General features: G+C 48.0%; 1 protein-coding gene across 1 annotated transcript in view; it reads left to right on the top strand.

Moving 5' to 3' along the window:
* The window catches only part of IP6K3 (inositol hexakisphosphate kinase 3), a 109,191-nt gene that overhangs the window by 28,797 nt on the left and 63,385 nt on the right, over window positions 1-17,009 (top strand). The window contains exon 2 of the mRNA XM_086923191.1: window positions 5,887-6,282. Within this exon, the coding sequence (XP_086779317.1) occupies window positions 6,078-6,282 (205 nt within the window). The 5' untranslated portion in view covers window positions 5,887-6,077. The remainder of the gene's footprint in view (window positions 1-5,886; window positions 6,283-17,009) is intronic.

Genomic DNA, 17,009 nt, shown 5'->3' with positions numbered 1-17,009 from the left:
GTGTAGTCCTTGTGTCGTCCACTACCCCACCGGGACTATCAAACAGTGTCCTTCAGCTTGCCCCTTCGCCAGCGCCTCGTTAACAAGTGTTAGCAGTGTCCGCTACGTTCCACAGTTCACCATAGTGCGCAAGTGCTCACCCCTCCGGCCCCCCCCCCCCAGGTTCTGCAGTATCCTCCTGTGTCTCGCATATGGGAGCCAAGTACCGCCTAGGGCAGTGCCAGCAGCGCAAGCGCAGCCCCCCAGTGGTCCCAGTACATGACACACAAATCTCACCCACAGTCCAACGAGTACTAGTCCAGGGCCTGTGGCTGTGCGCCCCTGAGCGGCTATCTCCATTAGACCAACGAGGGGAATCAGGGGTGCTGAAGCGAACAGTTACTCGGATTGCACTGCTGACCGCCCTCCGTTATTCAGTCCTGTTCCTCGAGGTCCCCATCGCAGTTCCGTTCCGCCGATTGTGGGCTCGGACTCCCCCGGGCCTCTTTCATCCAGACCTTCAAGGATTTTTGCAGTTCTTTAGGGTCCGTGAAGAAATGCGAGCGCCCCTGCCTATTGATGCGTAGTCTCGCTGGGTATAACATGGCGTAGTCCAGGCCCAGGACTCTGAGTTGCTGTTTGTACGGAACAAATCTCCGTCTCTCCTCCTGGACCTTCGAAGTGAAGTCGGGGTATAGCGATATGTCCATTCCCTCGTACTGCAGTTTGCCCTTTTCACGGGCCGCTCTGAGGGCAGCGTCTCTATCCCTGTAATTTAGTAATTTAGCTATGATCGGCCTAGGGTTGGTGCCCGGGGGGGGCCGCGGGCCGAGGGTGCGATGGGCGCGTTCCACTATGAACATCGGCGAGAAGGTGTCTTCCCCCAGCATCGTCTTCAGGAGTTTTTCAATAAACAGTTCCATTTTGCCCGTTTGGGTCGATTCAGCCACGCCCGTGACGCGGATGTTGGAGCGCCGGGAACGCGCCTCCAAGTCCTCCGACTTCTCCTGGATGACCTGAAGTAGTCTACCAAATTGCTTACGGTCAGAGTCCCACTCGGTCTGCGCCTCCTCCGCCTCAGTGAGTCTGCGTTCTGCCATGTCCAGTCTCTCCGCGTGCTTGTCCACTCTTTCTGTCATCCGGTCCATCCGGTAGGCCAGTGCATCAATCTTGCTCCCAATGGCCGACATACCCTCCTGCAGCCCTTTCTCCATAGTGGTAAGCATCTCTTTGATTTCGGCACATAGTGAGGGACTCTGGTCACCAGTCGTGTTCGGGGACTGGGCTGCCGGTCGTTCCGGTTCCTTCTGCCTTCGCTGCTCAAACGCCAGCTTCGTTTGCGTCCGGTCTCCCTTGACCATCGTGAAGATTCGGGGAGGCAGTGGCACCTCCCGACGGGGAACCCACTGTATGCCTGATCAATGTGTTTGCACCCTCGCTGGCGGTGAAAGGCTGCAGTGGTGCCGTAATCTTGGCTGCGTGGGGAGCGCGGCCTGCTGGGGCCTGGCGGCGCCACTTATGTGATTGGCCTCCGGGATGGCGAGGGGGTCGCCCTCCAGTCTCCCCAATATGGCCCAGGGCAGCAAAGAAGTCCGTTCTCGCGGGGGGAGACCACTGCCCCACACAGGCTGCTCGCTTCCTGATCAAGGTCCGGCACCCCTCAACTGTGGGGATGTATGCCAGGCAGAGGCCCGGGCCGAGCCTACCTTCTGGGTGTTCCTCGGTCGCCACGTGGTCCGCAACCTGCCCTGCAGTCGCACCGGTGTCGTCCTCGCTGCCCCCTCCGGCTCTCAGGGGTGTGTCAGCCGCTCCACTGCTGCTCCGGTGCGTGTTTCCGCCGCGTGGGGCAGTCAGGGGGCCAGCCACTGCCAAGTATCGTCCGACCCCCAGCCGACCGCTCGCTCCTGCCGCACGTCGGGTGACGTCGCTCGGCCTCGCCGGGCAGGAAAGGCCGGGGATTCGGGCCTGGTCCGGCGCCGGAAGGGCAGTCGGTCAAAGTAGGGTTTCCCCGGGCCGATTTCGGCCAGGATCGCAGCCGGAGGTCCGTTAGGGAGAGGGGGGACGCGGTCCGCTGGCCAGTTGTGTGTGGCACTGCTGGTGAAGGATAAATGCCGGATAGTCGGTGGCGCTGGCACGGAGCTCCGCTCTTACGCGTCCGCCATTGACGCCGGCTAGCTCCGCCCCTCTCAAGGATTGTTGTTTTCACGCCTCAGCCAAAATGTGCTCCTTCAATGGGATGTCTGGGAGAAAGGCCAAAATGTCCGGTGGTGGTGCCGACACACGTCTCGGCGGTCCCATTCTGTGCGCCCTATCAATCCGGATGGGAAACTCTGCGGTTTCTCCCAAGATCTCCCTGAATAGGTCTCGTAAGTAACTGGCCACATCCGTGCCCTCTTCTTTATATGGAATTCCCCGGACCCGAATGTTATTTCGTCGAGACCTGTTTTCAAGGTCCTCGTTGTGAGTTTGGAGATCCAAGTGTTGGTCTTGTAGGCGCAACACCTCCTGTTGCAGCTGTATGATTTCATCGTCCAGCCGGTGGTTTCTGCTCTCCACAGTGGCCACCCGCTCACCCAGGCTGTCTACTTCTCTGCGCACTTCTCCCGCTACTTCCTGCTTCAATGTTTGAAAATCGTCTCTGAGGGTGCTGAAGAGGGATTCCAGGAAGGACCTAGTGACCGGCGGCTCCCCTCCGCACGAGTTCTGCGATCCTCCAGCGGAGCTCGGTGATGGTTTTCCCCTGTCTCCTCTTTGCTGGGTCCTGCTGAGCATCTCCGGGAGAGTGCGATCCCCTTTCTTGATTCCTCTGTTGTTAGCCATCGTAGTATGGGTGCGGGCCATATCCCTTGCTCCACCTGTTCCACTACTTCAGGCTCTCTAGACGTCTTCCGGGATCCATTGAGAAATCCCCGCCAGGTATCACTGGTCTGCTCCGGAGACCCTCCGTCGGGGCCCTCCGCTGCGAGGCCGCAGCCGCGACCCCAAGTTCTGCTGCTCTGCTCGTCTCCTCTGCTGGGGCCCGCTGGTTTCCCGGTGCGGCCGACACCGCCTTGTTGTAAGACTCTTGGATAGGCAGGCTCACTCCATTCCGAGGAGGCCTTGCTGGTGGGCCGCAGCTGCGATCCCTGGTGCTGCTGTTCCGCCCGTTGTCTCTGCTGGGCCTTGTTAGGCACCGACTGCGGTCCGACACTCCCGGGCATACAGGTAGATGGAGGCTTCTCGGGGCGTTTCCCTCTGTGGCTACTCCGGCACCGCCGTGCTCCGGTGCCCCCGGCGCAGTAGTCGCCGGCAGATTAGTGTGGGCCAGTCCACACTTCCTGAGCCTTCCAGGTTACACGGGATCTCCTCTGTATCTTCTTTCGTCTTTCAGCCTGGGGGGAGCTCCGGAGGGAGGTCAGCACCTAGAACCAGGGGCGGAACTCCGGGCTTCGCCTCCGTCGGCGTCGGGTCACCCCCAGCGAGCGTCTGGTCCGCTAGGCCGCAGCCGCGGCCTCAATTACTGCCCTGCAGCGACTCTTCCAACGCGGGTCCACTCGCCGGGCCGCAAGCCGCCCTCCGGGCAGTCAGGGCGCTGCGGAGTCCTTCTCTCTCTTCCCTTTTACACCGGGCCGAGGGTTAGCGGTGTCTGCAGCTGGCCGTGTCACCTTCTTCTGTTTCCCGGATGGCGGCCTCAGTCTCCTTTGTCTCCCGGTCCCTGCCTCCGATGCCGCCCGGTAGGCTGTTCCGGGCCACTCCAAGGCCAGTTCCCTTGCCCAAGTCTTCGCTCCGAGCTCCGCTTCCTGTCCCGGCGCTGTTGAACGCCAGCGGGGAGAGAAGAAGCTATATTTCAAGGCTTGGGCCTAGTCGGATCGGGGAGCCGCGAGGAGAAGCGTCCTCTCACGCCGCCATCTTGGCCACGCCCCCCTTTATTAGCATTTTAAAGTGCATGAAGGTAACACAAAATGTGGATACGTGCAGGATTTGAGAGAACAGTGGAGCACAGTAATCACGAAATCACATCAATGGTAATATATTGGGAATGTCAGGGGTTTGGATGTGAGTAATATTGAGTCAGTGGGTGTGGAATAAATATTTGGGCGGGATTAATGGTCTTAAAACAGTTGTGAGTGGTCTATCACAGGAGGGCATGAGGTCTGCGGTTGGCTCCTGGGTACCTAACATAGAATACAGAACTAGAAAGCAAAACACTAAAATGGAGCAAGAAAGTAAGAGAGTAGATAGAAGTGGAGATGGGGAGTAGGAGGGGTAGAGGGAGTCATGTAGGTTAATGGTAAACTGCTATAGCCAGGGTTGCAAATAGAGTCTATGGCGACATTGCTCCTCTGCTATTGGTACATTTTAATTGGAATGCTATCATTTCAGGAAGAGGAGGCCCCAGGGGCAGACAAAAGAGAAAGGTTGTTTTGTGTCCTTCTGATGCATAGTCTCTCATTAAAAGAGAGCCTGTATTATTGGTATGGACTCAGGCTAAATTAGGAAAGCGAACACATTTTGTTGTAACCTCTTTAAACTTGGTTAAATAGAAAACACAATTAATTAAACTGGATATAGTTTTTGATTACGACCCTCTTAAGGTCAGTTGAAACTCCTATAACAAGCTATATATTCTAGGACGAGTGACCTAACATGTAAGAATCTAATACCTTTTTTATGGAAGTGCTGCTGATTTTGCTGGCGCCAGATCGTTGAAGCTATCTGCGGCGCCGGAGGGGATAGAATTTAGCGGTGTTTAACTCCCGCTTTTACGAAGCCCCTGAATAGCTGATGCGAGCTAATTGAATCCTCACATCCAGAAAAGTTTTTCCTGCCACGGAAAGTATACCTGGCCCAGGGAACGAACGGGCTCTTCAACGCTAAAACGTATAGAGACAACGTTTTGAAACGAAGACCCTAAATACAAACAACAACAAACTGTGCAGTTTCTGGCGCTTACTGCATAAATTACGTAAAGGCAGTTTTTACGACACCGGGCCAATTAATTTTCTTGCCGCCTAGGAACTAAAGTGATATTTCTCTAATTTCAGGGAAGCTCACGTCCTGATGATGATCTAAATCAAACTAGATCGAAACGCCGTCCACAAACTCAAGGAAAAACTCCCTCATTTTTTATTGTATATAATTTGCGTGGGAATACCCTTGTGGTGACATCTTTGTATATAAATGTATATAAATGTTTTTTAATATATTCACTAAAGTCACTTTGAGCACTTTTTTGTCACACATGTGAGCACCTGATAAGAAATCTATTATCGCTATCGTTAATTCTGTTTAAATTGTAATAAAATTGACCTATATGGTATTCTACCGAGACCTTCTTCCAGACTCAATTTTATGAATTAATTTCATAATTTACAATATTTCTCTTAGGATCTCGTTGAGGCCACCAAAACCATTGTAATCTTTACAACTAGTACACTTGAAGCATACTAGAAAATAACATAAAAGGGCTTACTTTTAATCAAAATCAGGCTAAATAGACGAAGTCAGCAATGCTGACTACTTTGTGTAGTCTGTCCTCTCCAACAAAGCATTCTGATTGGTATTCCAGCACTCGCGCTTTGCCACAATGTTCATGTTTGCTCATTTTACTTCATTGGACTTAGCTTGTCTGGGCGTTAAGCCAGGCCCAGATAAATGAGGTTATTATTTTTTATCTTTTCTTTCAGTGGTTACTGTCTGCATTTTCTTGACCGATATCCTTCCCACAGTTCTATTGTTTTTTAACATTTTTCATTTCTTTCCCTTTTTCATTACCATTGTAATATTCTTTTAAATCTGAGGCTGTCAATGTCTGTAAAAGTATCATAATTGCAAATACAATGTTATTAAAATGTTATTCCGAGATTAAGAGCAATATTTGTGAAAGACAGGATGTAAATACCTACTATTGTATTTGTTGTATTGTAGAGATGGTGCCAGCGGAATGTTAAAGAATAAGACGAAGCTAGGAAAAGCCACAACGCAGACGGAAGACTGGAGGTGCCGGCTACAAACACCCCCTCAAACAACTGCTTTCCTGAATCCTTGCACCACGGCGGCCACAGAGAATAATTCTGCGTCCCAATTTGCCAACGTTGGCCAGCCGGACCCCGCACGCCATGGTGGTACATGATGGCATGGAGGCGGTGGACACCGCCAGGAGGAAGGGCATAGTGCTGGAGCCTTTCCACCACCAGGTGGGAGGGCACATGAGCATGCTGAAGTATGATGACCACACTGTCTGCAAGCCTCTGGTTTTTCAGGAGCAGAGTTTCTATGAATCGCTGCCAGTGGCCATGAGACAGTTCACGCCCGAGTACAGAGGTGAGGAGGAGAGGGGCCACCTCTGAATGTATGGTGGGAGGAATGAGGCAGGCCAGCTTGATAACGAGAGTCAGCATGGTTCATTGATGGGTGCAGGAGGGGAGTGTCTGGTCCATGGTTTGGAGCAAGCGTCGCAAGTACAACACCTAAGTCTGTAGGCTGCTTCCTCCTGGGACTGCTTCCAAGCCAGTCAGGTGATGCTTAAGCTTGTAACAATGCAAAGTACTCAGTAGACGGGGGCTCTACATTATGATAAACATATATACATACAGAGCAAGTCATTATCTTTTCAGTTGCACAAGAAGCACGCCTACAGAGGCGATGTTCACAGTGGCAGCCTGTAAGGGAGCAACATGAGCCTCTGATACACTCCCCGGGCTTTCATATGACAAAAAGTACCAAGTCAAAGTTGCAACAACACCATAATGACACTGAGCCCTGCAAAGTTTACTTTGATTGTACTGGGTGCGAGAAGATATTACTGGGCAAATTTCAGTAGCAGGAAATTCAACCCAAAAAAGACAGCATGTTCCTATTGGATACTCTATTAAGAAATAAAACACCACTCATATCAACCTCTACGGCAGGTCTCAAAAATTAAATTGTGCTGAACAATTTTACTTGATAAAATGCATGTCACTCAGTGGTCTCATAGCCATATTTGAACTGGGAATGCTGTGTGCTGCAAGCCGCTGTAATGCACTTCCCCAGGCATAGAGGCTGCCCGGAGAAAAGGCAACGCAAAGTAATCCTTTCTCCAAACTATTGATCCAACTCCTGCTCATCTACGAGCAGCAGTATAAAGAGGTGACCTAGAGAAGCTGAAGACACAGAGAGCTATGACACATCCCAGACAGGTTTATCCTTTCGTAAGGTGAGGCCCCAGGAATGTGATTTCAGATACTCTGAAATACGTCCTAGCCCTTTTGGAACACCGGCCCAACAGACTGCACCTCTAGGACGCCTCAGGAATTTATTTTCTGACTAACAAGACATGATCAAATCTATCTGCTATTACACCGAAAACTTCAAATTTTTAGATGTTTGTAAGTCTATGTTATAGTTTGGGCTAAAGCAGACAGTCCGGTCTACATTAGGTCTTTCAGATAATAGAAGAAACCTTCTGGCTGGCTAATTGTTGCATATTGCGATTTTCATGATGGTCAAGAGGCTGGAATACAATTCCCAGAAAGCTATGAACATTGGATTGTATTAAGTGATTCCATGGAATAGTAAGATTAAAGGTTAGTTACTGTATGCTCGCTGAGCATTGTTCCATTATATAATACTTTTCTATTGTAATGGAAAGCTCAGTGGGTTGAGCACCCATTAACCAGATCTGCTTGTAATCACAGCTGCATATCTGGCAGAGGCAATCCAGCCTCTCGTAACGTGGCAGGCAGAAGGGGTGGCATTAGGTTGCATCATAGTATCAGATTTTACATAAATCTGAGGCAGTGAAATCAATCGGCGGTCTCTGCAATATAGATTACTATAATATTTACCCAGCACGTGTTTCTTGTTCTAAATACTTTCCGATATTTCAGGCAATATACAGGGGTAAATGCGAGGAGAGGTGCATGTTTAATGGTGATTTGAAAAGATCCGATCGATTTCTGAACTATCAAGACTCAAAATAAGCAGCAGTTCTCATATAAAGAAAATCCAGACCTATGACTCATGGTAGCGTGACCATGAGCAGCGCAGTAACCCGACCCCTGGCACACGGCGGGGTATCCAGGGCAGCGCAGGTGCTTAGGCACTTAAAATAAGGGGCTATAAAACTACCAGCTATAGCCGGCAGGGACAGGGACGCCTGGACAGTTTATGACCATTGTATACACTCCGAAGTGACTCCAATATCCTTTTAATGTAAAGCAGTGGGTATTGCCTTTCTTCTCATGAATAGTGATACTGTGAGGAGCGGTGGTATTAATCTGGAAGGATGGCAGCCCTATCAGCTTAATAAATGCACTCTGGTTAGGTCAAAACACAGTTCTGAGAGAATCCCTTCTTAACTCCTGGTAGCTATGGCAGAAGCAGCAAGCAATCCCCAGGGAAGTACGTGTTAAGGCCGAGCGGGACTAACAACTTTTAAGTAAAGAACATAACACAATAAACTTCCCAAACCAACTTAGAAAAACAGACAACAGTTTTATGAGCAGAAATGGGTTCAGGGGACCCAAATATATGAATTTTGAAACGTTTAAGACAATAGGGACCAGAAATAGTGACGAGCCAGTCAACAGTCACTCTTCATGGTCGACTGGCATCTAGCTGCAATTTCAGACGACCACAATGGAGTGGAGTTAGGATGAACAAAGCAGACTGTCCAGGTGAAAGTTTTTACTACTGTAATTAGACTCTAAAATGGATGTCAAAATCTTCCAGCGAAGGCAAGGTCTAAGGCTGTGGCTTTGAGACGCAGATGAAGTTGAATATGTCATAATTGAGCTCCCGTTGAAGTGATTGGTTTTAGCACCAACAGCTCTAGCCAAGACAAGCCTGGATTTTAGAGCACACAAGGTCACTTCATGGGTCAGATAGATTTGCAGTCTTGGGTGCGGCCATGATTTTACCTTCAAACATAATCACTTATCTAAAAGACAGAGTTCTCCAATGTAACAAGGCTGGAAGTTGTAGCTAGGCAGGGTTCCATAAGTCGGTATACTTTCGCTGCGAGGTACTGCAAGAACCAGTTTTCAGTGTGGCAAAAGCTCCAAGTGGGAGAAACCTGGTTTTCATGACACCTTGGGTGCAACCTCCCTGGCAAGCCTCAGCAACTTGTCCTGGTCTTCGAGGGGTGGAATAAATAATTAAATCACATTTTCCTTCAGCTCCTGGTTAAGTTCTTCCTGATCAATCCTGCAGGCTCTAGGTCCTCAGGACAGGCTTCTAAGAACCAGGTCTCGCTCCAGCCAGGTCTCCTGCAGGATCCAGTCCTGCACTAGACTCTCTTACAGTCAGTTGTCTTTCTGCATTTTGTATCCCGGAGACAAGCAAACAGAGACCAATCACTTGACGTTCCAGTCCTTGTGTGCCAGCACAAGCCTGAGGCTCTTTCTTACAGGAGGAGTCAGGGATCTCCTTCCAGTAGGGCCTTATTCTTCAGGCCAAGTCTTATTAGGTCTGAGAATGCTCTGTGTAAGTGGTGGTTGAGTTGTCAGATTTATCCTGTGCACCTTCCAGTGACCGGAGAAATTCTTCCAATCAATCCTAACTATTTTCTTGCAATTCCCCCAATTGCTTTTGCAATGACATAGGTCCCTTGCTCACTGTGCCACTGGAAGCAAGCTTCACCAGACTGAAAAGCCTCAATCAGGGCAAAAACGGTATAGGGTTGCTTGTGCTTCAGTTGAGGGAGGACCTGGCCTAGCAGTTTGGTCTGGACTATTCGTATTGGAGCAGGGACAAGGCTGATTTGTATACAGCTGGGGCAAATTTGAGGTGGCATGGTGGGCAAAATAACAGTGGATTGGAATGCTCCCCTGAGCGAATGCCAGTGGTTAGACTTATAGCAAGCATTCCCCTGTCACCTTTTTCTGTATTTGATGTACTGCCCTAATTTGCCAAAGTTATGCCCAGATGTGGGTCTCTTGCTCACTGTGCCAGTGGAAGCAAGCTACAACTGACTGAAGAGCCACATTCAGGGTAAAACTGGTCTTCTTGGGTTGCTGTGTTCCGGCTCAGACAGGACCTTGCCTGACAGTTCGGCTGGACTGTTCCTATTAGACGAGGGTCAGGACTAATTTGCAGATGGCTAGGTCCAAACTAAGGTGGCATGGTGGGCAAAAGAACAATGGGTTGAAATGCTACCCTGAGCGACTGCCAGTGTTTAGGCTTATTGGAAGCATCCTCTTCTCACCTTTTTTGTGATCAATGCACTACCCTAAGTGGCCAATGGTATGCCCAGACGAGGGCCCCTTGCTCACTGCGCCACTGGAAGCGAGCTACACCTGATTGAAGAGCACCAATCAGGATTGGGCCCAAACTGAGGAGGCCTGGTGGACAAAAGAACAATGGGTTGGAATGCTATCCTGAGCAATTGGCAGTGGTTAGACTTTAGGCAAGCATTGTATAGAACTCTAGCAGTGAAAACATACAAAACGCACAGCCATAAATGTCTCCTTCTCCGCTAATTATCCTCACAGTTCAGAGGAAAAAGAGCTGAAAAGCTATCCTTTCTCCATTGTTAATTCTACTTCATGACCAGCCTTAAAACTGTCTACATACTCTGTCGGGATGAGTTCTGTCATCAGAGTTCTAGTTTAATAACTTATTACTGTAAAATAGGTACATAATTTTCTTATTACAGTAGACTAGTGATATCACAACTAGACAGTATTAAAACATTAGAATGTTTTATAGATTTATTTCAAGTTTCCATTAATTATAATGAAAACAGTAAACTAACAACTGAATACATTTACGCAAATGTAAGTGAGCTACAAGAACTGGTGGGCGCTGCATGGTTTCTTCCTTACTTTAATATCATACAAATTTAGTGCTATTGCATCATCCCACTTTGCGCAATCATGCAGACTATGCTACAGTGAACAGCAACAACAAGCATGTGTAATGCAGTAAGTCTTGCATTTGCGAGAACGTAAGCTATTTACATTATAAATGACAATGCCTTTTATTTATGTTTTAAAATCCAACAAATAAATAAATGGCATTGTTATTTATAATCGTAATTGATGAAACTCTTGCAGATGCGAGACCTATTGCATTGCAAATGTCACACACACACAAGCAGACACAGGCACACACACAAGCGTACACACAGGCACACACAGGCAGACACGCACACACAGACTCAGTAAAGAGTTAATAAACAAGCCCTCTTTAAATGGAAAAGTAAGAAAGTAGTCGCACGCAGGAAATGAGCTTGGAGAGTGGTAACTTTTGGAGCAGACTTGCTGTCTCCAAAGCACCGACCTCAAGCTGACATAGAATGCACCAAGTTCTTAGTGCCAATATCGGCCCAAACCCAGACCTTTCTTCATACAACACACCCCTCCACCAATAACCGACACAACACAAGTTGATGGAGAAAGTTGTTGCAGTTTTATTAGCATAAACATTATGCCAACATGTTGGGTTATCTTACGGACGATCCAGAGCAGGCCGCCTCTCGCGACCCGCCCACCTGATGAGCCATAACCCCCACGATGTTAAACCGTAGGGGCGTTGTCAGTTTTGGGGGGAAGGTCTAACCCCTCCCCCGGCGAACCTCTCGTCCGCCCATTACTCACGCCCCTCCCCCTCGGGGGCGGAGCATTGGAAACCCCCGGTTGCTCAGGTACACAACCGCCCGAAGGACTAACGGGGCGCCGTCGGTCCTCCAGGATGCACCGTGGATCTCTCTGGGGGATAATTTGCTCACGCACCCTTCCGGTGCTCCTGTAGAGGGTACCCTTCTGTACCTTCCTGTATTTGATCGCCCTGTAACTCCGCCTGCAACACAAAGACAAGAAATTAGTAGCAACAAACACCCCCCGATCTGCCCAAGAGCAGGGTAAGCGGATGGGAGGGAAAACATCGGGCAGTCACTAGTCCCGCGATGCAGGGTCAGCCTGGGGGTGGGGGCGAGGGTCAACTCGCTGCTGCGTCAGGAACAAAGAAGGCGCTTGACCCTCGCCCCCTGGGCTATATAGCCCTTCATCCCCTCCCCCAAGAACAGGAAGTGACTAGACCGCTCGGGGTCCGTGCCATCCTATGGCACTAAGGGTGGCCGCCCTCGTAGGTGGCCACCTTTGGTGTCCCGGGGCAGCCTATCAAAGGTGGTTTCAACGGCGGAGCCACCCTCGGGGTGGAAATTAACAGAACACATATTTTGGGCTACGCTTTTTGTTCTGGCTAACCTATTGATTTGCCAGGCTTGTTGCTGGAGAGCCGACTATTTCTGAGAGCCCCGTGTCTGCCTTTCATGACCCGCTCAGGAAGAGAAAGTGTGGGCTGAGGTGTGTGGTAGGCTATGGACCCCTCTGAAATAGCTCAAAAACAAACGTCGCCACAGCGCGCCCAGCATGCTGCCTCCTTAATTGATTGCTGAGCGTGCTTTTCACGTGATCCAACAAAACTCGAGCAGAATCACAGGCCCCACACGAAGCATTCGTTCACAATTCGGAAAAATGTAATGCACTTATAACACATTAGCGCCCTCCTGGCACTCGGCTCCATCGAACCAATTTGACTCGGTGCGTCAGTAGGGCATACAGGCCTCTCGATGTTAATTAGCAAGTGATCATCACACACAGCAGAAGATTGCTTTGAATGAAAACGACGCTGTGATTTTACCCCTGGCTCTGCGCTGGAAAGAGTAACAAGAAACGGAAGAAATAACGACACTTTCTTGTTTAAGTAAACAATGGGCACAAGTCCTTAATGAGCGCTGGCGTTCAACCTGCAGAAATACATACTTCTGGAATTGGGAGCTGTCGGAGCAAAGCATTTTTTCCTGCCGCAGCAGCCACCGCAGCAGTACTCCATGGGAGTGAACTTTAAAAAAAAAGTTGGGACATACACCCACCATTAACCATTTGCAGGCTGCGATTTTGTAAGGACACATGCAAAAGCCTATCCAAAGTGTGGGTGGAGTCAGACCTCCACAACCTACCTACAACAGATCGCCTGACAGCGCAGCTCTGTACAGGCTCGACCTAAAAAGGACAACAACAAACAATACTGACATGGATTTGAGTTGTGTCTTTATTCTTAACTCTTACTTGAGGTCGTGAAGCTAAAAAGCAGGAGTTCTTTGGGGAAAATGAACATACCACCAGCTTCTACTTCTAACTTAAGGTTGGAGCAAAATATCCTACAGTAGATAGTGTGGTGCATATATTTTCAATGGTGCATATTTTCCCTACTGAAATGAAGCAAGCAGAACGTGCTTATTTTAGATTACAGGAAAGAAAAGTCACTGGCCACTAAAAATTGAGATTTTTGAGTTTTCAAACATTTGGAGGTTATAGACTTTGCAGGCATAGACAATTAATGTACACAGCAAAGGGCTAAAGAGAACTCAGACGAAAGCTGTAGTAAGTGACAGTAAAAAAGATTGCCAGTGCCACTGTTACAAATTTCCTACAAAAAACAAGCACTACAACACCCAACCTAATTCTATAAGCTGAATTCTATTTCCGACAACCTTTTATAAATTCTAAGGTTTAAAAAAAATATTTGTTTGTATGATACCTTATTGCGACAAATACGTCAGCAATGTTTGCTTGTTGAATCTGCCACATTTGATCCTAGAAGAATGGTTTTTAAATTGTAAAGATATTAATAAGAGGAATTGTGTATTAGATGGTGCATTTTATGGCTGTAATAGAATAAAACAATACTAAAACTAATATGTAAGTGGTAAAGTACCCCCTGACGTAAACTATACGGATATTACAACCGAGGAGTTCCATGACCATACAGGGGAATCAGGCTAAAGATCGAGATTCTGAACGAGGCCGAAGATGGAGTTCCTTTGTAAGGTCATGAAACTCTCAGGAGACTTACAATAATCTTATCATGTACTGCATGTAGTACTTTACTCTTTCATGTTCATTGTAGACAAGAACAAAAGCAGAAGTTGTACTGCAATATTAAACACCCGATAAAGCAGTCAGACATTTTTTTCAAAAATATATTTCAATCAGTTTAAATAAGTCAGGTTAAAAATGCTGTGGTTCACGTTGTGTAAAACAGGCAGAGATTCTATTTTTCCTGCAATGACCATAGCAAAAAATAAATAAACATGTTGCCATAAATAGCACTCTTCAGGTGATCGCTTTTTCTTTTCAGAAAAAGATATCAGAAGAAGGAAAAACCAGTGCTGTTTTCCTTGTTTAAGCTGCAGTCATAATTGTGCTGTTTGACGTCGCTTTCCCTGGTTGCTGGCTCTGCAGCAGGCATTGGGACTTCCGAACTTGACTGTAATAACTAATTATAATTGATCAGCTATGTCATTTCTTTATTACAGGTAACTACAGACAAGTCACGTGTAATAAGGAAATTAGAGGCCTGCTTTTCGACAGGGACAGTAGGTTCACGTGTTAGAAATGTATCAAATACATGTGTTGACTCTGTTCTAGGCTAAATACAAATAACATTAATTCAAAATACACTAGCCCCAAAATGGGGATACATTACTATGCCAACGACAAAGACCACTAAACCCAGCCAAGCATACTCCAACACCACAAACAAATACACTGTAATTAAAAGTGATACTGATATTTTGGGTCATCTGTGTAACATGGTATTTTAGACCGACTAACTACATTTCTTGTTTACATGTCAGTTAATGGTAAGATGTCCAAATATACCAATATTCATCTGACTAGCCTCTCCTAGAGAACATTTTTTTTTTCAAAAGAGGAAATACAAATAAAATCTTGTAACTTGGCTTCGAAATTTCATATAGGGTGTTGATTTACTATAAAGCAAAATAGAATCCTCCACTTTGCTAGGAGTACAGTTCTACGGGTCGATCGATGCATGCAGACCAAAATCTAACTTTAATTGTAATTCTGAAAGACGAAGAACACCCACCACAGATGTTTTTCTAAAATTATCGCATTCTGGGAAAGTTGCAGGAAATGTGATTCCTTGTACTCTCAGAGGCTAAACACACTGGGCTGGACCTGGTGCTGAAGGACAAAAAGGATGAGGACAAGCAAAAGAGGAGCAAGCCCAGGATAGAGAGGTCCATTAAAAACTGGTTGAACGCATTTTGCACTAAGGCTTCCATGTTTGTTGAAACATTTCAGCATGCCACAGCAGTATTGTTGTATGAACAGAAGGTGCATGCAATGCAGCGGAAGCACCTAGGGGAGGCCTGGTTAAAGTATGATGAGGCCTTTAGGGAACAAAATGAAGACATGGCCCATCATAGACTGGGACCATCTGACGTAGCAGGCTCACTGATCACATGGCTGCTGCATGAGAGGGGGTGAAGACACACGAGCAGTCCTTTTATTCATACAGGTGCAAGTGGAGGACAGAGTTGTACCAGCAGGCCAACTGAGAGAAACAGTACACAGGGGGCAAGCATGTGTCGGAATGGGATGTATGACGTTACAACGCATGCTTTTACCACCCATGCCTTTACAACGCTGTTTTTACAACGCATGCCTTTACAACGCATAGTGCTTTGGGGCGCTGGATAGTGAATAGTTTAATTTACTATTCCAACTCCAGTCCCCGTGGATAGTAGGGAAGGTGTTGGATAGTACATTAAACCTATTCCCTATCCTAGAGCGCCCCCCCAGCGCAATGCGTTGTAATGGTTTGCGTTGTAAAAGTTGCGTCGTAATGGTAGTGCGTTGTAAAAGTTTTGTTGTAAAGGTTGTTTACCGTCGGAATGTGACAACTCAATTGCAGATGCGCTCTGTGATTTTCAGCGGGAGAGGTTCCGCAAATTGGCGCCATGGGTAGAGGAGCAGATGACAACCTACTAGCAGACTATGGAACACAGTGGAGCTGATTTAGCGGTAATCATTGACAGGGTCCTGGCACCAAAATCTTCAGCCACCTGTCATAAGTGTCTGGAGTGTTTTAAGAGGGCATCAGGGGGGAATAGGAGAACAAGTGCCAGTAGCAAGGTGGAAGAATTTATACAATGGGCCTTCGAGCAGGGCAAGTCCAGAACTTGGGTGCAATCACACTTGAGTGCCGTAGCATATCACTCTAAAATGTACAGGGGGGTGGACTCAACAACCATTTTTTACTGCTGCATGGTAATGAAGGGCTGGGGCTGCAGGCAACCAAAGAATTGTGACACCAGAATACTGATTGTCTTTGAGAGGCTGATGGTGATCTTACGCGCTGTATTGGGAATAGGTAGATCCGCGAGGGAGACACACTTACTCATGGCAGCATTCGCCCTGTCTTTCTTTGGGGCAATCAGGGTGAGTTAGCTGTACACACCGTCAAGGGAAACCCAGGCTTGGCTTGCCTCCGGGTGGAGTACATACACATGGGGGGACACACGTATTTGGTGTTGTACCTGAGGAGGTAAAAAACCGACCAGGAAGGCAAAGGGAAGGACACATGGCTCGGGCGGCTCGCGGAAAGTGAGCACTGCCCAGTTACCATAACCTGCAGCTACATGCAGGTAAGGGCAGGAGGCACCCCCCTGACAATTCATACACGAGGATGGTATCTACCTCAGCGGGTTTCAATTCACCACAGCCCAGGTGACGGCAGGCCTCTCACCTGCAAGCTTTAGGGCACAATCATTTCCATCGGGGAAGCCACAACTGCTACGGTGCATGGTGGAGGAAGGGGTAATATGCATAGGTAGGTGAAAATCCTCAGTACTAAATTCATACATCATACTGTCATCATACTAATGCAGGACTACTCTCTCATCGCAGGGACCAGAGCACAAAAACAAATAATGTGGATAGTGGGACACTTGTACAGCATGAGTGCACAGCAATGGACCGGTGCCAGGAAGCTGCATGAACCAGTTATGAAAAGAATGCGTTGAATTGAAGTGCAGGAGAAGCCAGAGCTGAGCATGTTAATGACCGATGCCATTGGGATAACATTTGTACCAGCTTGTGCTGTGAATAAACTGTGTCCGTTCTACACCACAAAGGGTCTTGCTGCCCATTATTGATGAGAAAGAAAGGAATAGCGGGAGGGCCTGTAAGATGCTCGCGCTGCTGGGGGAGGGTTGTACTACAAGACCGGTAGGAGCAGATGGCCCTAGAGGGTCG

Source organism: Lissotriton vulgaris, chromosome 5, assembly GCF_964263255.1.
Source record: "Lissotriton vulgaris chromosome 5, aLisVul1.2, whole genome shotgun sequence".
Lineage (NCBI taxonomy): Eukaryota > Metazoa > Chordata > Amphibia > Caudata > Salamandridae > Lissotriton > Lissotriton vulgaris.
The sequence above is the reverse complement of the archived record's forward strand: the minus strand, read 5'-3'. Positions and strand labels throughout refer to the sequence as shown.